The sequence below is a fragment of the Cebidichthys violaceus genome, unplaced genomic scaffold (assembly GCF_023349555.1).
Source record: "Cebidichthys violaceus isolate CVI_PGR_0920_01 unplaced genomic scaffold, fCebVio1.0.p SCAF_24, whole genome shotgun sequence".
Taxonomy (NCBI): Eukaryota; Metazoa; Chordata; class Actinopteri; order Perciformes; family Stichaeidae; genus Cebidichthys; species Cebidichthys violaceus.
In genome coordinates, this window is record NW_027176417.1 from 396,210 (window position 1) to 421,665 (window position 25,456).

At 48.1% G+C, this 25,456-nt stretch overlaps 2 protein-coding genes across 4 annotated transcripts in view; both read right to left on the reverse strand.

Annotated features, from left to right (window-relative positions):
* Positions 1 to 9,369, reverse strand: part of LOC137879004 (beta-1,3-galactosyltransferase 1-like) — a 67,056-nt gene extending 57,687 nt beyond the window's left edge. The window contains exon 1 of one of the 3 annotated variants that reach the window (XM_068719558.1): positions 9,279 to 9,369. The gene's annotated coding sequence lies outside the window, so the exon portion shown is untranslated. The remainder of the gene's footprint in view (positions 1 to 9,278) is intronic. The other 2 variants (XM_068719559.1, XM_068719560.1) reach the window with 2 other exon arrangements.
* Positions 9,370 to 13,190: 3,821 nt separating this feature from the next.
* The window catches only part of xirp2a (xin actin binding repeat containing 2a), a 43,509-nt gene continuing 31,243 nt past the window's right edge, over positions 13,191 to 25,456 (reverse strand). The window contains exons 8-12 of the mRNA XM_068719277.1: positions 24,763 to 24,832; positions 24,308 to 24,411; positions 14,590 to 23,758; positions 13,368 to 13,501; positions 13,191 to 13,279 (exon numbers count right to left, since the gene is read on the reverse strand). Of these exons, the coding sequence (XP_068575378.1) occupies positions 13,407 to 13,501; positions 14,590 to 23,758; positions 24,308 to 24,411; positions 24,763 to 24,832 (9,438 nt within the window). The 3' untranslated portion in view covers positions 13,191 to 13,279; positions 13,368 to 13,406. The remainder of the gene's footprint in view (positions 13,280 to 13,367; positions 13,502 to 14,589; positions 23,759 to 24,307; positions 24,412 to 24,762; positions 24,833 to 25,456) is intronic.

Here is a 25,456-nt window from a genome sequence, read left to right on the forward strand (position 1 = left end):
ACGAGTCGTTTTATCATTTTCATATCACGGCGTTCATGTTGCGGAGCATGTCTGCAGTCAAAACTCGGCGGCTAATGGAGCGCAACACACTGTATTCAAATCCAATACGCCACATATTCCCGGGCTTTTCCGGAAAGACAAATGTGCATTGTTTGCCTGGAGTACAAAATATCAGAAAAAAAGAAAGTTCCCCCGAAATGTCCTGAGAATAAACACGCTTCAGGAAGAGATTATACCGAGTGTGTTTTGCCTCTATCCCGCGTCTTCTTGGGCGCTCAAGGGGAAGAATAGTTTGTTGTTTTTTTGTTGCCCCTGTGCCACTGTGAGAGCACAGTCAAACAACAAACACTTTCTGGTGCAATAAATAAAAAAAGGGAAAACCAGAGAGTGCACACACACTCTAATATGCTGCCAATATCGTTCTTCATTCCTTCATCAGAGTGTCAGCGACGAGGGTCGGTGCCGTCGACATGACAACAACACAGATCTACTCGGTGTCGTTTCCTCTTTCTCATCCACTGCCGGTCATTTTTTTAATTAATTGTTAGATCTATAAAAACGTCAGATGGTGAGAAATGGGGTTTTTTTTAGAGCCCAAGGTGATCGGTGCTTGAAAAGTCCTTTGTTTTATATCCGACCAACAGTCCAAAACCCAAATAGATTTAATTACTATCAAAGTGAAAATGACGTAAACCACGGAGCCAAATCAACATGGCAACTGTTGCTTCACAAAAGGCAAAATGAAAATGGAAGGAGAGCACGAATATGTGCTGAACAACTATTATTATTATTATCATCGTTCAGGCGGCTTTACTATAATTTAGTGTTACTTTGAAGGCTTCCTCACAGCAAGAAGAGCAATGAATGAGACTGAACTCTTTGAGAACACGGTAGAAACAGAAACACTCCTTCCCTGTTTGCCCTGTATCTATGCTGTAGGTAGTAAATGGAAAGAATACACTTATATATACTTGAACAACAAAGAGACTTCCACCAAGGCTAAACATTTCACCAGCCGGCACCCGCATGAACAGACCTTATTCCTACTGCGCTTCAGTCAACTGTGACTCAGACAAAAGGATAATAGCGTCCAAGATAAATCAGATTTAGATTGTGACTTGTTGGTAGAACACACAGACGTTGTTCAGCTCCATGGCCAACCAACCCATTATCCAATCTTTCATCCACACTCACTCGAGTAGTCTCTCTTCTATCCTCTTTCCGAGAGGCAAATGCAAAGAAAAATCAACTGGCGATGTAAATAAAGACGTGCCGACTCAGCAGCACAGCTCACGGCAAAAGGAGGGAAGTAGGGATGGACTGAGAAGTTAAAAATCCAAAATGTAGTCTTACAAAATGTAGTTTTTGGGCCTGAATAAGTACGGTCGTTTGAAGGACGTTATGTCCGTCATGCATGCAGAGAGAAATGGGCCGTTTGTTGAGGTGATATTTGCTGAATGATGAAGCGGCGCAGCTTACTTAAGCGACAGAAAAGTAAAAAGACTGCTGGGTCGAACCAAACAAAAATATTTGGTAGATGAATTAAAGCGATGGCCGACGTGCTGAAAACGAGACTCTCTAGACAGAAGTAATATAACAGCCATTACAAACTCTCTGGCTTGCTTCCTGAACCCTTCAAACTTCTCCGGGAGTCATTCATCCTCTTCTAATCATCAATATTGAGAGCTCGCTGTGAGCAGTGGCAGTGAATCCCTTGAAGCAGCCAAAGCTGGATATTGACCAGACTTAAACTTCTGAGATGTTCCACCGAAGTGAACTACTGATTTGTGCTTCGAGTAGCGCAAAGATGTGCAAATCTAGAGCGGAGCATCGCGGCATCGACCCCCGATGAGAGCGTCTGTGTAACTCAACTAGAGGCGCTCCGATCGATCGGCGGTTTCCAGCCGATCGGCCAGAACGGTCTCATTTGAGTTGTGTTTTCATGAAAATAACCACGATAGACGACGACGATAGCACACACATTCAGAATGTTCTGGATGGTCCAGGGGCGGTGGTGAAACAAGTTTGGCTAGAGCCGTGCTGTGCTGAAAAAAAAAAATCGGAATCGCCCTAGAAAATTGAAATCGGTGCCTCTTGACGCTCACCACATCGTCCCGCTGTGTGCGTACGGAACCCTGCTGCAGCCTCATTTCGTCAACAAGAGCGGAGGCGGGAGAGATCGGGATCAACCTCTCGACTGTTCAGCGGGAACCATCTGTTCGCTCCAGAAGGTCAGCTCCCAAACTCCATTATCCGGGCCTGTCAGTCTCATGTAGAGAGATTTTTTATTCCTCGTCTTACAGCCGAGAGTGCAGGCGCTTTAACAAGACCAACTGGGATGAGCTGGAGATGAAGATTGCTCCACATTAAATATGCCTGCTCTCAAAATCAATTTGGTTGAAGGGATTTTTGAGAAGCAAATGTCAAATCTACGCACGGCCCTCGAAGGATAGAGACGCCTAAGAGCGCATCAAACGCACCTGAAATAATTAGTGCTGCATTGGTTTGTCTGCGCTGAATGATGCTCTGTATGGTGTTTGTGCACACTTAATGGTGCGCGCTCTATAATAAGGCCTCGGAGTCACACTGTTCAACTGGGTTAGTCGGGTGCGCTCGTTGAGGGAAGACGCTGATTGAAAGCACCCGTGCGTACAGCGAGATATTAATATCAGCACCTGAATTATGCCGAAAGCAGCGCGAAAGGTTAGACAGACCGCCTCCGAAAAATAAAAAGGACACATCTTCCTCTGTGGAAAGTGAGGGGCCGAGCTGCATTGATGTAGCTGAAGAACCCAACAGCGGCAGGACTTTAACTCGTCTTTGTATGTAATGGAAAGGCACAATGCTCGATGCTGGATTTTTCACACGGCTGCTTTTGAATGAGCCACGAGGGTTTCCAACTCACAACCTTAAAAATCAGAGTGACAAGGTTTTCCATGCGGCGGAGGAGATAAGGCGGCAGGGAGCGTGTTCTCACACAAAACAGGGGCGTAAAGTGTGATAAAATGAGCGCTCTCGGAGGCCAAACAGCCTGTGGAGTCACACGGGGAGACGGCTGATAGCGTCCTCGTCCTCACATCCCACCGCTATTTGTCCGCTCCGATGAAAGTCCAATCATCTACTTGACCGGGGGGGGGGGTACTGGGAGACATCAATAGTCGCAGCGGTCAGCTCGGCGAACCAGCAGAGTCCTGTCATCAGAACCCAATTAAAAAAAAAAGAAAGAAATAGGGCTGGGAGACTCCACTCTGCACTCATCCCATGCCAAGTGTGGCGGCGGAGTAAAGAAGGAGGGGGGGGGGGGGGGGCTCGGCAGCCAACATGCAACCACAGCTGGTAGAGTGGGAGATAACAGGCTCCCCCTCCTACCGGCTAGGAGCCACGACTGCAGCCATAAAACAGAACCACCGTGACCCTATAGGAGCCGTGCACGGAGGGAACGAAATGCACTTTCAGGACACCGGCATTATCGGACAACGTAATCACCTGGTTGTTGTCATCAGGCCCGGCTGCAGCGGTGAGTGACTCGAGCCGTCAACCTGGAACGCAGCAGCCACGAGGACCGAGTCATTTCGGGCCCTTTCACGCTGTGATGGCTTATTGTCTTCAGCATGAAGCAAGAGAGGACATCTGCTAGCTGAGCCTTTATGGATAATAACAGCTTATTACTCCTCATCATTTGTAATTTTTGTAAACAAAAGCAGGAAAATGGATGGACAACATGTCATTTAGTGTGCTTGCTATTACTGTAACTGGGTGTTTTTGTGTCTAATCCAGTAAATATAGCCAGATATAATAGACTATTTATGGTGTGGTGCCATGTAGTTGGAGGGACTGCTGGGTAAAAAATCACCGTGATCACAGAGTGGTCTTGTTGGACGCCCATCGCCTGTGCCTTTGGAGTCATATCCAGAACCGGGGACACACGCGGCTTAAGCTCCGGCCAACGAGATTACCGAATGATCCAATAAACTTTGGACGGCTGTCGCGGACATGATCGAGACTAGCAGAGCGCCGCGGATGAAACGCTGGCTCTCTGTGTAGCTCTACCAGGGAGAGCAGCGCCGAAAGAGACGCTGTGAACCCGGCGGGCGTCCTGGGAGGAAGAACAGAGTCAGAGTCCTGCAGCCACAAAACTCAAGACGACAGCCTTTAAGTTACAGCCTCCTCCTATCAGCAATTACAGAGGAGCCAGGCAGACACACAATCTAATGCATTGTAAATTATGTGGGGTCACGCAGAAGCCATTCATTCTGCGTGAAAGCAGGCAACCGGGCGGTGTGCACCCCCCCCCCCCCCCCCCCCCCCCCCCCCCGCTGGTTTGCTTCCCCGTGTTGCGATTAATTTCAACAATTTGGTCGTTAATTATTCAGAAAGAGGGCCGCTTGAATAACGACGCTCTTTGTGTTTGCCCCGCCCTCGGGAGGGAGGTCAGGGTCAACGATGCCAGCCCCCCCCCCAGAGACACGTTCAGGGAGCAGGATGTAAAGGGTCACGCTGCTCAAAGAGAGAGACTTGGTGTGCAGGAAATTAATTCATTTCCAATAACTTGCACCGAGCACGATCAGGAACACTGACTCAAAGAGCATAATGGATTTTTTTCGGTGAGTCACGTCTGACAATGTTTCGATATCTGACTGACTGATGGCCCCTAACGCTGCCATTAACAGATCTGCACTGGAGCTAGCGTTAGCGTTAGCTCCCCACACTGACAGGACGACGTTCCTCACAGCTCTGAATCCCACATTCCCACCAGCTTCCTCCTTCGCACGCTGATGCTGCTGAACTAGGAAGTTGGATTGTGAAACGTTAATACGATACGAATCGAAGGCTACATTCCATTTTGTTCCCCAGATCTGAGCTTTCTGCTCAGACAGTTCACATTCATGTTTCAAGTGACCCATATCTGACATCAGAGCGAATAGATGTCTGCCCTGAAACGCCTCGCATGCAACCAATCACGTCACACACACACACACACACACACACACACACACACACACACACAAGGGGACTGTTGTCCCGTTGGTCCTAAAATACACACTGCAGCAGTTGTTGGTGGTTTTGGGCATTTACTCTTTCTAGCTGCCGATCCCTGATAACATCCCAACGTGAAGCACAATGTTGAACTCTTCAGCAGGTCGAGTAGCGATGGCCAACCTCCAGAGGTTCCATTGACTCATATCAAGATGCGGCCATGCTCTATTCAGTAGAGATGAGTATGGGTATAGAGTGTAGGTGAACGGTGCCGCTATCATGTGTTCAGATCTAATGAGAGACTTCAACAACTACAGTTGTTTGAAGAGGTTCTCACGGCAACACAAGATATGAATTACAGAGGGAATTATGAGCTGTTCACCTTACTAACACTGGCCCTGAGCTGCTTATGATACATCATTAACTCTAACAATGCCAAGATGTTTATTATCAATAAAGATACAATCTTTTATTTCTGTGAACTAGGTAAGACGTCACTGTCCAGTCAGCACGTCCACGCAGGCTTTATTAATAATGCAGTCTCTATAAGTGATGGTTTATTAAATCAGAGTTCATTTAACGGAGGAACTCAGTACTGTAGACACAGTCTTTAGGTAACAAACGTCGCTGTCTGCTACCTGTGCAGAGAGAGCTTCTTCTTCTTCTGTGGTTTCAACGGGCCGCTCCTCCACATGAACCAGGCCAAACGGACCATTACCGTTTTCTTTGATGGTGTCGTCTATAGCTTTCATCTGTGGGAGAAGAAGCCGCTGCCCGTTTCTTCTGCTGCTCTGTGCTCGTATATAAAAAAATAAATTAAAAAAAAGGAGCGAGAGATGAAATGTTTGGTCGGAGATTACTTAGCTTAACAAATCTGAGAGTATTGCCAAACGTGGAACCAAATCCAGAACGAAAACCCTCCGTGGGAACCAATCCCCGTCTTTGGCCCGGCTTAAATGAATAGACACTGGCATGCGGAGCGCCCATTAACTGGACAGCCAACAGATTATTTTTCTGTTGTTTCTCCAACTCGCTGGGTAAATGTATCTGCCGCCTTTACGGCCGGTGAAATCCACAGCTGCCATGAAAAAAAAGTTCCTCTTGCTGCGGCTCGTTAAAACAATCTTAATTATGGAAGTTTGGATTGAAGTCGTTGCTTTTGCGATTTTGACAAATGGCACTTTTTTTTTTTTTTTAGAAAACACGTCTAAGAAAAACACCCCGAGCACAACACAAAGTCGTCTTAGTGAATACATTACCGACACGCTTTATGTACATATTGGCTTAAGTGTTTGGCTCACAGCAGATAGAGCCTTTCCCTCCATGTATATTTAGCGTTTTCTCACTGCCATTCTGTCACTAAAGCGGCACAGCAGCCACCTGGTTGCATTCAGGGAGAGAAATGCGGTGAAGCGTCACGGGGAGAGAAGAAAAACCGCCGGCTTAGCATCGAGTATTACAGCATTAAAGGAAAAATAACCAGCCTTGAATAAACCATAATTTCCTTTGCTTTCCATGCTTTCTGATATTCAACCACCACACCATCGCCTCTACCTGCTGTCAATCACACGTGGTCTCACGCTATCTGCTCGCCGACCGCTGCGCAATCATGTATCTATGATTGCGGCCGTGCCCCTTGTACTCGGCGTAGAGGAATTTGTGTCTCTTCGCCGTCTGCGATGGATTGCTCCCCGTGTGTCGGTTGAATGTCGACGCAAAAGGCTTTTGAGTGACTTGACACTAAATCCTGATGCTGAATGCCAAACGTAAAATTAAACCAACGGCGATACTCAACATCAACTAGAGGTCTTTATAAAAGCAGCAGTTCCCAAAGGAGTGATGTTCCCCCGTGACGTACAGCCACGCACAAACTGACTCTGATTCTCCCTTTAATAAACTGTGTCGACAAGAAAATCAGCAACCCAAAAAAATGAAATCGAAATTGTGAACGAGTTCATAAGCCGGTTTGCAACACACTCCTTCATTGCTCTTTTAACAAACACCATCCATCACTGTCACATATACTTTATCTCATGCGGGGTGTGTGTGTGTGTGTGTGTGTGTGTGTGTGTGTGTGTGTGTGTGTGTGTGTGTGTGTGTGCAATCCCAATCAAAGAATGATGATGTAATTAAGAGAATCTGGTCCTGCCTGAGGGCATCTTCCACATTCATTTCAGCCCCAGAAAAAAATGTCCTATTGGGCGCCACAAGCGAGGACGCCGCCGGTTTAATGAGCGCAGAACGTTTGAAAAGATCAATTCCGTGCGTCACGTTCGCCCGATAACCCCGACGGGATGGATGCCTTCACATATAAAACACACACGGGGGGTTAAATGAGTTAAAAGCGGCCTGTTAGATGCACGCCCAGGGGCTCGCTTCCTCTCGCAGGACGTCAATACGATGTCACTCACAGCACAGCAGCCACAGACGGGCTATAAATAGATATGAGGGCTGTGATGAATGGTGAAATACTTCTGATATACTGTTGTTTTTAAACGAAAAGGGGTGAAAATCGTTGATGTTGGGGTTAGGGCAACTTTTAGGCGTCAGTATGCACGGGAGGATATGAGAACTTCCTGTGGTGATAATCCTCGCCAAAGTCATTGCGATACACGATATTATCCCGATATCGTATCATGTCAGATGATGAACTCGTCAAATGGCACCACGGCCCAGTCGTAAATCACAAGGTCCCGCTGCGTAGAAAGTCTTTTTTTACTTCTATCATAGTGAGCTAGACAGCTTTATCAAGTCACTCATGTGAGGATAGTCACGATAACGGAGATTCACCGCCATCTACTTAAGTATCGTCCCATCCCTGGTCACACCGAGGGGCTCTTATTGACCCGCGACCATAAGCGTAACTATGTCCTTCTTAAACTAACAGCTGTGGTGCGACGAGGAACTTATTAGCCGTTATCTAAACCCTAATTCTAGAACCATCTCTCAAGATCCGGCGGCATCAAACTGAGGCCGTCACAGTCTGCATGGAGGAAAATGGAAATTTGCAGGATGAAGTCAAGGAAGCTGAAATCAATTAACACACACACCCCCACACACCCCCCCCCACACACACACACACACACATATATATAACTACAGCCATGTGCATCACTGTCACCTGGTGTGTGGGGCACCCATTCAGATATGTCACTGCCTAATTGAGATAAAACCACTGCATTTCGTGTCACAGGACATGAATGGAGGACTGTGGGACATTTCTGAAATTAAATGGGACACCCCCCCTTTCCCTCTCCCTCCTCACCATATCAGTAGCTGGTCACGCGCCAGCACGCAGGCTTTAAATGAGAGAATTTGGCAGGGCAGCCGGTATTAACGACCCGGGCGGCGGTGTTGAGGTGTGGAGAGCCACGCGGCGCTCCGCTTTCTCTTTGGCGCTGACGCCGCCGACACGAGACGGTGTGACGTTAACCACTTCAAGTCAGTCCTGCAGGAGGGGAGATGCGTTTGAGGTCCGAAAGTAACTGTCAAAATAAATCTTTAGACATGGAGGCTTAAGGCCACGCTGGTCACAGACTGTGACCCCTCGACTACAAGGTAACCCCCCCCCCTCCCTCGCGTGTCCTCCTTCACTGGCAGTATAGAGAGATAAAGCCCAGCATTGGCGACATTCATCCCCCTCTCATGCGGCGAAACACAGGGATGATGGATTTTACGAGTTCACGTTAAGTGACGCGGATTAACAGCCGGATAAATCACAGTACTTTGCTGTTAAGGCTGTAAAGAGACGCACAATGCTCTCGTGCACTTATCTGGATTTAATTCTGTCTCTCTCTCACACACACACACACACGCATATACACACGCGCGCGCGCGCGCGCACACACCCGCACACACAACTGTCAATGAGCCGACAGTTAAACTGAAATAATAGCATGTATTTACAAACGACAAATTAAGCGCGTGAATGATTCCGGGCTCGCGCGGTCCCACCTCACACATAAAAGGCTAAACCGCTGAAATGGGCTCAAGTAGCCGAAACCGTCAGAAGCAAGTTTAAAACACCGGAGGGTTCTTTTATTTATTTACTTTAAACGCAGTCTTTATTAAGTAGAAGAGACGACAAATGAACTGCCACAGACAGAGGGGGTGAAAATAGCGAAGCGTTCATAAACACACCAGCACATAACGGAGAACTCAAATTCACTTCCACACACAGCAACCGTCCGGAGGCGCGAGGACGCCCGAAAGCGAGCAATTAATTAGTGCCTAGAAAGCGTCTGGTTCGCCACGCGCCGGACAAAACGCGACATATTTTCCAGCGTGTCTTGAGCACCTACCGGTGTCGTTCTCCGTGTCCCCGTCGTTAGAACTTGTCCTTTCCAGCCTGAAACACACCCGTCCGCTCCACATGCCGCGCGCGGATTCCTCCTCTGCTCGGCGTCTCGCGCTGCACGCTCGTGGGAGGAGAGGGGAGGGAGGGGGAGAGGCTGCTGCGGCCGACCGGAGGAGAGGAGCCGTCCAATCAGCGGGCGTCTGTTCAGAGGGATGACAGCCAATCGGACGCGCGGAGCGTGATGCTGCTTTGTTTATTAACGGAGATTGACTTTCAAACAACGGAGCGACCGGCTCGTCACGCCTGGGCGATCTGATGGCATCCAGGCGACAATAAAAACCCCACGTCCCGGTTTAGCTGCACGGGGGACGTTTTCAGGCGAGCTGGATGATTGACAGGTCCCGTTAAGGACGTCCTCATTTTGATTGAAAAACAATTAAAGGGAAGGTTCATATTTTTTCGAGCCCGTCTTAATCTAGTACTGACTCATACTCTGTTATGATGGAATGACTTCACACCATGCATTTGATTTATCACACCTAACTAGCGCTGAAGAGTGAACTCTACGATGCAAAAAGAATGACCTACAAAATACAACTAAGAACATTATAATCACGCGTTTCGATGGTGAAAGTTTAGGACAGTTGACCGGGTTTAAATGCAGCATCATGTCTGTGTTTATATGTACATATGTACGGTGGCCCTGAGAGCTCAGTGTGAGTGTTTTGGTGTAGATGCCTGAAGTAAGGTCTGCAGTAAACATGAATTACGTCACTAAATAGACAGGGTCTATGATCATTACTGGGTCGCATTCAGGGAGCAAAAGACCTTTGTCTACGGAGGGTCTGGAGACCAGGTCTATGTCTTCTGTCTAAAAATGACTTTCAAAAAGGCGGTTGCTAACAAGTAGCTGAGTGAGACCACGGTGGTCTCTAGCTTATTGGCGGTGAAGTGACCGTGGTGTAGCGACGGTAGCTTTGTCCTCCTGGAGATTTTCGCTTCAAAATTCAGAAAAGTTCATCTTCATTTGTGAAGATTAACTCGATGAACAAATCTTGCAAATATCATGAACTTGTTTGCCGCAAGAGCTTGTTTTCTGGGGGAATCCCATTGGCTTTTAGCGAGGAGGACTGCCCTTTAAAGGGACGGTTCACACCCAAAGATCAAACTCTCACCTGGTGTGTTTTGGTGCGAGTTGCTTGGCGTTGTTGAAATCTGCCATGAAGAAGTCAGTCTTCTCTCCAAAACAATGGGACTATGTTTAAAGGCATGTATTCTAGATGTTGGGTTGAACTGTCCCTTTAAGCTTTGGAGCTCCATCAGGCACCGGGCCATATCTGCCTCCAGGACACACCGGTGGGCTTATGGATAAAACCGTTTTTCGTTTAATTGCAAAATTGAGCAGCAATTTGGGCATCTCCACCAGCTGTACACGGGCAGCTTTTATCGTTGTCGCCTCTCCTATCTAAATGGGTGGGCAGTTGTGTGGGTTCGTAATTGTTTGGCAGGAGGATAAAACAATTTAAAAAAAAAAAAAAAAACGTACAAAACAGCATCTACTTTGGATATTCAATGAAAATGTTCCGGGGAGGGGGAAAAAAAAAAAATAGCCCAATTTAAAAAAAGATGCCAAATTGCATTTCAGGAGAGGATGCTGAATTATTGAGGCAGTGCTTCCCCAACTTAAAGGAGCTGTCAGCACAGCGCAGCGTCGTGACCCACACTGAACTCCTAAAGCCATCACTTTCCTGACACTAAAGTAGCTTTTTGTCGGTGTAATTAACAGTGCCGTATATTCTCATTGTAGCCAATTACCCCGCGTGTTGAAGCTGTAACCGTGAAGAGAGGGGGGGGATCTGTCAGAGGTGACAAAAGCTACCTAATGGAAAAATCTGTAACTCCTACAGCAGGCCGGCTCTATCACTGGAAATCAATACGCCTTTCGCCAAAGAGACCTCAGCCGGACAGTGTTTCTTAGGTAGGTCGTATATCAAAAATGGCCGGCCTCACAAAGGAGGCTCAGCTAAGTACTATTATGGTCTGTGCACTCACTGATTAAAAACTCATCCATTGTCGCGTTCGTGAAGTTTTTATTTCAACCAGGAGACATGACAGAAATAACACAAAAAAAAAAAGGGAAATATTGTCTTTATTCAGACACAAAAAGAAAGCTGGCAGACATTCAGAGAAAGACAGGTTTGTAATTAATGCACTTATTTGGAAAATATAGCCTTTGTTTGGATCAGTCGGCACAGATATAGATATGCATACTAAGTAACATACGGGAAGAAACACTCTCTGCACACCAGGTGCATTCCATTAAACAAAGCTAGATAAAACAAGAGTCGTCTTAAAACTCAGTACAAAAACACGAGATTCAATCGGAGCAGTTCATCTCTCCATGGACATGAGGTGTGAAATGTGGTCAACGCTGTGTGATTAGTAGCTGAAATGGGCCGAGGAGTTCAAGAGTCGTCGCTGTCGTCGTCGTAGTATCTATTCCTCTTGATCTGCTCCTCCACTGTCAGGGCCTCCTCCTCTTCATCGTTTGGGGCGACGCCGTCACTGCTCTCATCCTTCCGCCTCACGTCTCCCGCTTCACCCGCTCCCTCCCTCGCCTCCGTCCCGAAATCCAAAAGGTCATCCGGCGCAGACTCCCCGAAGACGCCGGATGTGAAATCTGACAGCAGGTCTGAGCCGCCGCCGCCGCCGCCGCTGCTCAGGCCGGCGAAAATGTCCTCGAGGAAGCTCGACGTGCTCATCTTTGGCTCGCCGGCCTCGCTTCTGAAAGCGAACGCTCCCTCGGCCGTCTCCGCCGAGGAGTCCGCCGAGGAGTCCGCGTCTGCGTGGCGGCCCGTGGCTTCGGCACATTTGGCACCCGCTGGCACAAAGGCGTCGTCCCTCTGTGCCAACTGCAGCACTTCGATCGGCATCCATTTGGATTCCTCGCCGTGATCGGATTGGAAGAAATCCGTCGTATCCGTCAGGAAGAGCGACTGGTTTCCCTTTTCCTCGACCTCGCTCAGCCCTTGAAACAGGATGTCGTGATCCAGAAGCATCTGGTCGTAATTATTGTTATTGTTGGAGTTTGCATTCAGCGCCCGTTCCCCCGCCTCATCTATTAAGGTGACCTTTACCGCCTCCCCGTTGTTCATGCCGTCCGCGTTTCCTTTATCTCTCTCCTCCTGGCTTTCCTTCTCACCCACTGCACTCTCTCTCTGCCCACCATGGCCATTCACTGTCACTTCCTCCGCCCTTTCTGCGCCGTCCTCGCCACTCTCCACAGCCCCGCCGCCACCGCCGCTTCCCGGGCTTTGTTCCTTCGCTTCCACTCCAGGCCGCACTTCAGAGTCCATCTCAGAACCCACTTGTGCCTCGGCCTGGGAGCCACTGTTTGGCTCTTTAGTTTCTCGAGTGCGAGTAACACCCGCCGGGTGCTGAGTGACTGCTACCGGGGAGGCCGGGGCCTCTGACTGAGCTGGAGTCTCTTCGGGCTTTTTCACTTTCTCCCCCTCGTCATTTTCTTCGGGTCCATTTTGTACTTTCGCTGCGGGGTTGTCGGTCTGCTTTAATGAAGGCTTCGCAGGCTGATTTAGGTGTTCCTCTTCCTGAGCTGAGCCCTCCCTAGGGGGCCATGAGGGCTTCACCAACTTCAGCTCCTCCTCCACAGAGTAGGATTTCTTTGGGGAATCTGATTGAGGAGGCCACACCACAGACATCTTAGTGGTGAGCTTTTTGCTTTCATCCTCTGGTTTTCTCACGTCGTCTTCCCGAGTAACTAATGGGCTCTGAGCAGTGGGGATTCTGGAATCCGTGGCTTTCTTTTCAGGTGATGGGGATTTGACTTTGGTCTTTTCAGCTGTATGTTCCTGGTTCTTATTATTCCATAGTTCTTTGTGTGGTTTCTGTCCAAACCCCTCATCATAATTTCCTTTGGATTTGAACAGTTGCGTGTAGTGTGGCTTGCAGTACATTCGTCCATGGAGAGAGGCATAGTTTCCAAGGCTGCGGAGGAAAGGAAGATAACGAGGGGTTAAAGGAATGCAAAGGAGTGACGGGAGAACAATGCGTCCGCTCGGAGAAAGGGCCTCACCTTAGTTTGCCGCTGCAGTGCTCACAGCGAAAGCAGCTTCTATGGAAGTTTTGTTTGTCTGCGAACAGCGACTCCATCGGGTACACCCTCTTCCGACACACCCGGCACAACTCGGACTCTGGAACTCGAATTTTCTGCAAAGAAATCAGGAACTTTAATTTACAGGGTCGTCACTTCCTTATTCCTTTCCCTCGGAAATGTCCTGGAAAGAACCGAGTAACTAGAGGCAAAATGAAGACGTTAAGTTGGTAATGAATTCATTCCAGTGAATCGCTAGTGTAGCCTTGAACAGTGTTATCATGAAGCAGCTTGTGTATAAATATTACTAATATCATATTTACTGGGGTTTGAATAGAGCAATTCATATTTTATCAAAACTACGGCACCACTTTATGTTCAGGTCCACATATTCACTGTTAACTAGTTGCTTATTAGCGTGCGTATTAGTATCATATTGACTCTTTATTAGTCACTATAGAGCACTTATTAAGGCCTTGAGTCCTTTACACAATAAGGGCGGGACGAATCATACCAACATGTGAAATACTGGCCTTTGATCATTATATATCTACAGCTTTTATTCTGAAAAATGGACGGCGTTGAACATGAACTACTATCAAACTACAGAGCTCTTTCCAGGAAGCTTCACACTTTTACCAAAGTGTTACCAAAAAAACAAAACAAACTGTAATTTAACTGTGTTGCAGCAAACTAAACACAACTGTAATGCAGCTTCTTCTACGTGCCGCATTAGAATTGCCTTTAATTATCTAAAATGTCTTTCCTTTGAAGGAGTGAGAGTGATTTTCAGAATTACTGCGAAAGCTTTGAAAACATAATTAATTCTATATTTCAAAAAGTGACTTTGTTTTGGGAATTCACTTCGTGAACATGAAATGAAAAGGTGAATCTCCAACTGAAGAATAAAAACAAACGGATTGTTCTCTCCGCATCGCACACCCAGGCATGAGAAATATTAGTTCAGTATGTTGCTGCACGCATCACAAGCACGAATAAAGAGGACAAAGTGGAACCTGTGGATATTAAAAACTCACACATCAAAGGAAAATCACGCCATGTAAATTAGAGTGTCAAACCAATGTTAGTGCTTCTTTTCTTTCCACACGATGCAGTTGATGCCTCAAACGTCTCACACGCAAAAGCACGTTAAAACACACCGCCGCGCCCGTTTAGTATCCTCATGCCGCGCGGCTCGGTTTACCCGTCACGATGGTCGCTTGCTGGCGCGTTACGATCTGCGAGGTCCTCTGCTCCGTGACGCTGAAACCCAGGTTCTGGAAAACCCCCTGGCTCTCGGCCCACGACTGCTGGAAGTTCCTCAGCAGTTCCTCGGTGGAGGCCTCGGGGGGAACGTCGACCGTCGGGACCGCGCCTCTCACCACGTCGGCGTAGGACGGAGGGTTGCCGCGGGTCAGGGAGCTCCCGGAACACATCTCGCTCGGCGCCTCGCTCGCCGAGTCGTCGATGCTGCAGAATTGCTCAGTGACCACTGTCGTTTCCGAGTGACCCGCCACCTCGGAGTGGGCCGATTCGGGTTCTCTTCTCTCTATTTGTTCTCTGAGCTCCCGGGCTGCCTGAGAACTATGCTCTCCGGTCTCAAACACATCCTTTATGGCTTTCACGTTGAACGAGTGGATTTCGTCAGTTCTTGGCGTCTCAGCCTCCGCTTCCTCTGTATCACTCCCCAGCCTCTCCGTGATGACTATAGGCTCTTTTCTTGCGTAGACTTTTGGCTGTGGGGATTCAAACCTGTTCACCAGCTTAGAGAGATCAACTTTTGGGAGATCCTCTTTCTGAAGGTCGATCGCCACGGCCTCGAAGCCTTCCTCGGCGTCAGGCCCCAAACGTTCAGGGATGTCGATGGGATCCCGCCGCATGTACATCCTGCTCACCTCGGCCTTCTGCGCCTCCTCAAAGAAAGACTTTTTATCCCTCACAGTCATCATGGAGTCCACCATTTCCGCCACGTCCACCAACCCTTCCTCCTGTCTCTCTATCGGAGTCCCCCTGTCGCTAAATGGGGATGACTGCTCTCTTTCCGCTGCAATACACTCCGGCAAGGGAGGAGGAGGCGGCGGCGGCGGCGGGGTCATGCCGCGAGAAAGCTTGGAGGTGGTGTCCCTCAGTTTCATCAGCTTCTCGGAGCGGCTCAGGGTGGGGGACGGCGTGGCCCTGCTGAAGGTGGGCGTGTATGACTTGCGCGGAGGCGGCGGAGGCGTGCCGACTGACTTGTAGGGTGGAGGAGAAGGGGTGACTCCGAGCGGCGAGTCTATCCTCCTCGACTCGATGCTTATAAAAGTCGGTGACGGAGTGCGGATGCTCGCTAATGGCGAGCGCGCCCTCTGATCAGCCTCCTGCCTGAGCTCCTGGTGCACTTTTCTCTCTTGAAGGGACTTTTTCTCTTCCACCAGCTTCTTCTCACTTTTGGACGAGCCGATACTGATCTTCGATATCTTTGCAGTCGCTGCGCTGAGAGCGCTCTTGTCTGGTTTTGGAAGCGTTGGCGGCGCTTCTTTTTCGCGGCCCTGCTTTTCCACGGCCTTCGAGCTCTCCTCCAAAAATGTGAACTTAGCATGACAAATATTTCTCACATAGACCACCATCTCTTTCAGCTTTTTCTTACTTTGCTGTTTAGCAATTTCACTGAAATTCTTTTTCTCATCCGAGCCCATCGCCCAGTCAGGGAGTTGGCTTATAATCATCCTGACAGCGTTGGAGTCTATTTTGCTCGGTGTGCCTTCGAGCTCTTTCATTTGAGCGAGCAGCTTCTGCATCACATTACATTTCTCAAAATCTGTGATTTCTTCAGAATGAGACTCGTCTTTACGGGCTATTCTCCCCGTCCCTGGCACAGACGCGCCCTCGGGCTCACCTTTTGACTTCACTGCCTTCGTCTGCACTTTATTCCCTTCTGCTGCTTGTACCTTTACTTGCTGTTGCATGTGAACGGCCTCTTGCCTGTGAAAGCGTTGCTGCACCACGCTCTCAGTCACCACCACCTCCTCGTGTTGAATGTGCTCTGCCTTTATGCTCTGCTGGCTGTGGGAGACAGACACATGGCCTTGTCCTTGATGAGCTGCTGCAGATGTTATCTTAGCCACCTTCGGCATTAAAACAGTAACTGATGGTGACAGCTTTACGTCAGTCTCATTCTTTTGCACCTGCTCTCCCTTTTTAACGTGGACCTCCACTTCCTTTATAGGTGGGGTCACATGACTTTTCTTCTCCTTGACTTTCATTTCGGTTTTCGTCTCCGTTCTTGCGGACGTCAGCTGGTTGCTCTTCTGATTCACTTTTGCTTCACTTTTCTGTGAAACATTGCTTTTCTCTTGCTGTAAATGCGTTTCACTCCTCTCCTCTTTCTTCTCTGCTGGCATCTTAAAGGTTTTCACCTTGAAACTTGGAGTTACCTTTGGAATTTTAGTGGGTTGAGAGGGACTCATTTTCCCCTCCTGTGTCGGAGGCGCATTACTATTCTTCACATCTTCAGCTTTCAATGTGACCGCAGTCTGGCTCTGGAGATTTACATTTTCCTGGACATCACTCTGTGTGGAGGCGATAGACCTGGTGCTGGATTTCTTAATAAACTGCTGCTGCTCCGTGACTGAAGAAGTGACCACATTGGAGCATGACTGGTTTTCAATATGCGAGGCCTGAGAAACAGAAACAGTCTGCTGCTTGTGTGCGGTTTGAGTCTTGTTAACGACGTCAGTTGAGGCCATTTTTTCTGAGTGCTGGCCGGCAACGTGTTTTTTATCCACGGACACATTTGAAGATCCAGATGCTGATTTCTTATTTAAAACTGAGATCAAAGGTTTGCTCAAAGGGATCTGGGAAGGGGTTTTCTTGGCAGGCGATATTGCTTCTTTGGAAACAGTCTTCGCGTCTTCGCTCTTTGCTGTTGACGCTTCCGTGGCCTCTTCTGTGTCTGCGCTCCTCGCCGCATGAGGCTCAGGACTCGCAGCAGAGGAGGGCATCTTAATTGGCGAAGTGGGAGCGGTGACATTACTCCTCGCCATTTCTTCTTTCTCCAACTGTTCGCGGTACCTTTCCTCTGCAAGCATGAGAGGGGTTTTAAATTTGCGAGCGTACGTTTTAGGCTTTGCGGCTGGAGTGGGATCAGGAGGTGGAGGCAGTTTAAGAGGAGGGACAAAGCTTCTTTTCGGTGGCTTTGGGCTTTCTCTTTGCACTGGTTTCACAGCTGGGATGATGGGTATTTTTGTTGTCGACACTGCTGTTAATTCGGACTGAATCTGCTTGCTTGTTTCAATTTGTTGGGTAGTTTCCCTTTTCACTTCCTGAACTTTAGCTCCTTCTTTACGCTCCGTCGACACAGTTTCTGCTTGATGGGGAGGGAGCTGAGGTGGTGGCGGAGGTGGCGGAGGAGTCGGCTGCTTTTTCTGCCATTTGGGTTTAATTTGTGCGGGCTGCTTCTGTGTCTCTGGCTGCTTGGGCACTTTGAATAAAGGCTTGCCGATCGGTTTGGCCAGCTTTGCAGGGGGAGACATTGCGTAAAGCTCTTGCTGCGACGGAGGTGGTGGGAGAAAATCTTGGCCGCCCGCAGAGGGTGGAGGCGGAGGAGGAGGGAAAAATTCAGGCTCAGACTTGCATTCCACGGGAGGCGGAGGTGGTGGAGGTGGGAGGTCGCTGTCCTGCCTCATGATAGGAGGGGGGCACGCCGGGCCCTCCAGCACCGGCGAGGGCGGCGGAGGGAGGGAGAGCTCCGACTCTGAGGGTGGAGGTGGTGAAGAGGGAGGAGGGGGGAAGTGAATCTCCGGCTTCGCCTTTTTGATCACGCCTTTCCCTCTCATGTCAAGGTTCCGGTGATCACTCTTCACATTTTTCACGTTGTGCTTCTGTGCGAGCGCCTTGCACTCGGTTTGCTTCTGAGACAGTTGCTCCGATACATTTTGCTTACGAACGACCGTTTTCTCCGTCACCGTAGTCTGCACCCGTTTGATCGACTTCGTCTCGCTTACCTGCTTGTTTGAAATACTGGTCTGCGATACGTTCTGCACCTCTTTGATCACGTTCACGTCAGCCGCTTTGGTCTCCGTTTGATCATTAACAGTCATTTGTTTGTTCTTTATCATAATAGGCTTCGGAGCTTGTATTTTCTGTGGGGGCAGCACTTGCTGCTTCTGTTCTTTCATGCTCTTCTGTTGAGAGGCCCCGGTGGCATTATCTGTTTTGGCTACAGTAACAGAGTGGGCCTCTTGGGTTATTACCTGTGTTTTCACTGATTTGCTTTCGTCGTGCCTCTGTGTGTGCTTCTGTGACTCACCGCTCTGAGAGAGCTTTTTCACAGCGGGGGCCGGATTGACTGCTACACTCTCGGCTTCATGTAAGCATTCATGCTCCGCTTGCTTTACAGTTAATGGATTCTTCACGGGCACTTTGGCTTTCTTAGAGGCATGCATGCGCTTGGGATGCGAATATTGTTTTCTTTGCATGAGATTCTTTATTGCCCCTTGAACGTCCCCTTTCACTACTTCCTCCTTTTCCAGCTGTGTTGCCTCCTGTCCTTCATAGAGACATTTTATAGATGTTTTCACGTCTCCTTCGGTGCTCCCCCTGCGCTGCAGTCTGGGAGAAGTCGTTGGCTCTAGCAAGAGCTGGATTGTGCCTTTAACATCCCCTTGTTCGCTCACTTGATGCTGGTACGTCTTCTTCTCACTCGTTGCCTCGTGTAAACTTTGCATGGCGGTGTAGATATCCCCTTTGAGAATCTCCTCTTTTTCGACCTCTTTCACAGCTTGCTTAGCCTCTTCCAGGGACTTCAGGGTCCCTTTGATGTCACCTGGCACTAGATCTTCAACTGTAGCTTCCGTATTGGTGGTTGCAGATTTCTCCAGTGACTCTAGAGCACCTCTGATATCTCCCCTGACGATTTCAGGCTTTTCCATTTCTTTGGCTTGATGCTGGGCCTCCTCTAGAGACCTCAAAGTAGTGGGTATGTCTCCCTTCACCACCTCCTCTTTCTCTATTAAAACTTTCTGATTGATGGCTTGGGTCAGTGAATCCATGGCTGCGTTGAGGTCACCTTTGACAATATCCTTCTTCTCTAGGTTTCTGTAGGTAACAGCAGGCTCCGTCATGAAGACTTTAACATTGCTGTGTACGTCCCCGGGAACTATATCGTCTTCCGCCACTGTGCGACCAATCTGCTGCTGATTCTTCCGCAGCAAGATTTTTGTCTCCTGAATGTCACCACCTATGATATTCTCCTTTCTTACTTCCTCCTGAGCTTCACCGGGGTCGTACTGAAGCTGCTTCAGATAATCCAAGGCGCCCGACTCGATGCACGTGGAGTAAAAGCTGACGTTGCCCCGTTCCCTTTCTCCCACCCGTATCTTTTTAGAGTCTTCCCCTCCCGAGTTGGAGAGAAGACGATGAAGCGTTCTGCTCACGTTCCCTTGAATGATATCCTCCTTTTCCATGCTAGCCCTCTCCCCTTTATTCAACAGGGAGTAGATAGTCAACCTCACGTCTCCTTTCTCATCCTCTTGAATCAGAATGCCACGCTTGGAGGAGCCCTCATTCTTCAGCAGATTGTTTACGGCCTCTTGAATGTCACCGCGGACAATTTCCTCTTTCTCCACATTGATTCCCCTTTCTTGGTTGAACAGCTGCTTCACTGTGGTGTTGATGTTGCCCCGCTCCTCCCTGTCAATCGTTATCCCCCTTTCAGTGATCTCCCTGCGGTTCAGGAGGTTCATCATTATGTTGCTCAGATCCCCTCTGATAATCTCTTCTCTTTGGATTTCCGGAGCCTCCTGGTTCAGGAGTTTGTACTTCGCCATGCGGACATCGCCAATCTCATCTGCCTCAATAAGAACCCCTTGTGAATCCACCATTTTCTGACAGTACAGCTCCTCAAGTGTGTCTTTGATGCTTTTACCCATTATTTCTGTCTTTTTCATGCTGCTCTCGTTGAATTCGTGGAACGGAGTGGTTTCAAATAGCCATGTTGTCGTCTTCACATCGGCCTGTGGGATTTCCTCCTTTGTGGCAACAAGCTCCGTGCCGTCAGTCTCTTTGATACTGTCAAGGGGCTGCTTTTCAAAGAGCCACACAGACTGTTTGACATCCCCTTTCATTACTTCCTCTTTTGTCACTCTCTCCATGCCATCATACTCTGCGCCTTCACCGCGGATCTCGTCAATTGTGCGCGTTTCAAACATCCATGTGGCAGATCTGACGTCGCCTTTCTGGATTTCGCTCACACTAACGGTTCTGATGTACCTTTGAGACATCTCATCAGTCTCAAATCGCTGCTTATTTGTCTTCACATCACCGCCTTGGATATCTGCAATTGTTTTCGACCTGACTTTTATTTCCTCTGCAATTTCATCCAGAGGTTGCGTTTCAAACCTCCACCTCGCCGTGCTAACGTCTCCTTTGTTGACGCCTTCCTCAGTCACAGCTTTGATAACGTAGACCTCCTCGGAATCTCTAATTGAATCCAGAGGCTTTGTCTCGAACTGCCATCGAGCCCCCACCACATCTCCCCTAATGATTTCTTCCTTGGTAACTGTAGTCACTTCATGATAATGGCCCTCTTTGTCACAGATTGCGTACAGCGGCTGAGTTTCAAACATCATGGTGTAATTTTTCACATCCCCTTTCTCTACTTCATCTCTAAAGATACTCGTGATTTTAGTAATATCAGTCTCAGTGGACTCCTCTTTAATTTTATCCAGAGAGTAGGTCTCGAAAATGAAGCGGCCCTTATCGACGTCACCGCCCTGCACGTCAATCACACTGCGACTCTCCTTCTCCTCCGCTGAATCGTCCCGGATGGCATCGATTGGATGATGCTCAAACTTCCAGGTACAGTTCACCACGTCTCCCTTCTGGATGTCCTCGGCCTGCTGCGTCTTCAGCCTCTGCATTGTTTCCTTAGAGGTGGAGCTCATAATATCAGAGGAGCGATTCTCAAAGACGTACTTCATCCTGGAAACGTCGCCTGACTGGATGTTGATTTCTGTAACCCTCCTGAAAGAACCGACGTCCTCGCCCGTGATGTTTTCCAGGTTCTCGGTTTCAAAAAGGAAGCGGGCCAGCCGCACGTCTTTTCCTTGGACGTCGTCTTGCTTTACAGTGCAGGTTTTCAGAATGGTCTCAGACTCCGTATGATCACGTATGTTGTCAAGTGTCTGGGTCTCAAAGAGCCAGGTGCACGTTTTGACGTCACCTTTTTGAACTTCCTCGACGTCAGCCTCGCTCTTTTCCACCTTTTCATACAGAGCATCCATCGGCTGAGTCTCAAACAGCCACCTGCAAGTCTTAACGTCCCCTTTCTCAATTTCAATACCTTCCTTAGATGTATGTTCTTCATCCTCAATATGACTGAACGACTTAATGGCATCAAGCGCTTGAGTTTCAAACAACCACTTGGCCGTTTTGACATCCCCCGACTCCACCTCCTGCTTGGATATACCTTTTATGATCTGAAACTTATTGATACTTTCATCAAACTCATCAATCGGACGCGTTTCAAACATCCATCTGCAGCTGCGCACGTCTCCCTTCACAATCTCGTCGCGCCTCACGGTCCTCACCTCGTGGTAATGGCCAGAGCTGTCTTGCATGGCATACATAGGGGTGGATTCAAAGAGAACTCTGTTGGATCTGACGGATCCACTTGTGACACCTTCAACTTGAATTTTCTGTGTTCCTTCACACTTACTTAAATCCATACTTTCAAACCTCTCTTTATAATTTGTCACATCTATTTTGTCGAGAGCTTCGACATTCACCGTTCTTGTAATCTCCTTCTTCTCCTCCCTTATATTTTCCAGCGGCTGGCTCTCAAAGACCCACTTTTGATGCCTCACGTCACCCTTTTCTTCTTCAGATGCAACCATTTTCTTAAGTTTTCCCACTTCGAGCAGTTCTTTCAGATTTTCCATAGGTACTGTTTCGAACAGATGCTTGGCTGATCGAACATCTCCTCCTACAATCTCCTCCGAAGGTAAAGGTCGAGCATTGGCGTTGTCTTTCAGAGTATCCATAGCCTGAGTCTCGAAAACCAGACAGTGCTTCCTCACATCAGCACCAAGTATGTCTTCCTTTTGCTTCCTGGAACTCTCCCATTCTTCATCCTTAATGGTGTCAAGGGTCTTGGTCTCAAAAAGCCACCTACCTTTGTTCACACCTCCTTGGGTGTTGTCCTCCATGGATATGCCACATATCAGCTTCACCATCGCAGGGTCTTTGTTAATGATATCCAGAGGCTGGGTTTCAAACATCCAGCGCGATGTCTTGACGTCTCCTTTCTCAGTCTCCTCCCTGCGGATGGTGGTGATCTCCAGCATCTCTCCCGAATCCCCCCTGATGACGCACATGGGCTGGGTCTCAAACCTGCGAGTGGTTGTCTTCACATCCCCTTTGATCTCCTCCAGCTCAGACTTCAGGTTCAGGAAGTTGCTCTCCTCAATTGTTTCTGTTTTACCCAGGGAATCCAGATGCTGGGTCTCAAAGAGATACCTGGCGGTTTTCACATCTCCGCCGGTGATGCTTTGGGTGACGACAACGTCCGTCTCCTGCTCGTCTTCTTGGTAGATCTTATTCAGGTAATCGAGGGGCTGCGTCTCAAAAAGCCACGTGGCAGTGCGGACATCCCCTCTCGCGAGGTCAGTCGATTTTTGGGACTGCTCAGTTGAATCGGTAGCCTCCGTCCCCAGAGCATCAATGGGCCGAGTCTCAAACATCCAAGCTGTGTGTCTGACGTCCTTGCCCGCAATGATCTCCTGCTGGGCGATATTCCCCACCTCGTCTTCATCTGGGTTGTCGTCTTTGATCGTATCTAGCGGCTTGTTTTCGAACATCCAGCGCATGGACTGCACTTCGCCTTTGAGGATCTCATCCCATTCCAGGGACTCTCTGTCAGGGCTCGAACACTGGCTTGAGCCGTTGCCGTCATTTTCAAACATGTAGCACGCCTGCTGGACGTCCCCCACCATCTCCTCGCTTTCCAGGTCCTTCTTTTCTGCTTCGGTGAGCTCGCTCAAGAAGTCCTCCTCGAGGTTCTTGCGGACGTCTGGATTGATGTGCTTGTAGAGGCGCTTTAGTTCGGCTGTGCTCTTGTGTTTAAAGTACTGCTCCTTAGTGACGGCGTGCTTATTTCGGGAGGCTGGCTCCTGAGGCTGGGAAGAGACATAGTCAGGGGTTTCCTGCAACAGGTTCGAGGGCGGAGGAGGGAAGTTATCCGTCAGCTCATAAGCCATCGAGGAGGCAGACGCTACCGATGAGGCGGCGTGAGTGGCGGTCTTTAAGGTGGAAGAGGTGTCATAGCTCGTCATGGTTGAAGCTTTGGAGGACTGATTCACTGGTGCCCATTGAAACTGGTTGAAATCCACATCAACCTGTGGTTCGTAAGTGGTTTTGATTAAGGAAAGAGGGAAAGTGAGGGTTGTGTTGAAGATAGGAAATTGAAATGTTTTTACGTCATAGAAAGCGCAGGACAGGACAGCTTTGAAGTGCAGAGTGATTTAGGAAACGAAGTATCAGCTTTGAACACAAAATGATCATTATAAATGGTATTTTACCATGGCTAGAAGCACCAAATAAACCTTATTTGGCTGTAAATAAACAAATACAGACATCTCCAGTGCGTCAAAGCCAGACATATTCAGGTATGGGTGTTCCTAATTACTGGCTTGAGCATCACTTTAACTGCAGACAGTATTGTGAGTTCTTGTCTTAGTTTGGGTTTTCTCTTTTTACACTGGGACAAAAAAAACCTTGGCTGTGTAATAACATTAGGTCTTTTATCCAATCCAATTTATTCTCCATCACCTTATAGCATGGGCAATTTTCTTTTGATTATTTCATGATGTGGCCTCATCCTCAGACTGATATATCATGAAAAAGCCAAGCTATCTTCTATTTAGATAAATAGACAGCATCATTACCTTAATTTCCTTGGCTGGTGCGGCTTCCTCAATCGTTTTTTCATACTGCTGCTTCAAAGACTGAGTGGAAACCTTTGGTAGGTCCTCTCCTCCAATGAGCATAACTGAATTAGACACAAGAAGAAGGCTGCCTCATTAAGTCATTCGCAGTGAGGGAGCTCAGGGGGATTGGAAAGAGAAATAAATCATTTCATTAAAAACCTGAGTAGTTTTCATTTTCTGAAACCATGCAGCTGTGATTGCCCAATTTCCACTTTCCAATATTTTACCTTCCTGACTCTGCCCTGATTAGATTTGCTGCTATGCACTGAATAGAAAATCATCTGCACTCCAACCCATTTTCATAGCTCATCCCTTATTCAGCTGTAGTGGGAACAATCATTAATATACAGGACACAAGCAGCGCTGTGATAAAAACGTGCAAATTACAATTGGAAAGCCATGAGCGGAATAACCTGTTTCATTGTAATGGTTCCCGTAGCTGGCAGCCACATTGTTCTGGTGCACTCTTTCATCATGGATCACCTGTGAAAAGAAAAATCATTAGGAAACTGGCAACTGCACTGCAGACCCCAACTGTTTTCAATCAGAGAGGAGTTAAAGGCTTAGCATGAGGCTAATTTTCTACATAGGGAAGGACAAAAAGTTCAGAAATAATCAAAGGGCTGAGTTTATTAGCAGCCTGTCAGGGGTGAGATGCCAGCACACAGCTGGCGAGTTGAACAGCTAGAAAAAGGGACTACAGCAACCTGAACATGTACATATAATAACAGGTCACTGTAGTCCATGTATATTGATATTGTTATCTATGTCTACTGTTGATAGCTAATCCATAATCTTTTTTTGCAGGAAAAGGAACAATGAGGTTCAACTACAATGCACTACATGTGCTGGATGGTATATAAATAGATTTCATTTGACCAACTTTAAGGCTGGGTTGCACCAACAATGATTTTAAATTAAACTCTCTGTGAACATCAGTTTAGATTTGACTCTAAACCCAAAATGAAACTTTAAACTAACACTTGAGGAGGTTTAACTTTTGAGATTGCTGCCGTTCTTAAATGGATTGAGAAAAATAATAAAGTTCCTTGAAGTTAATGGACAGACTCAACCCAGTAGAGTTTTATGATGCCGCTGCTGAATTTC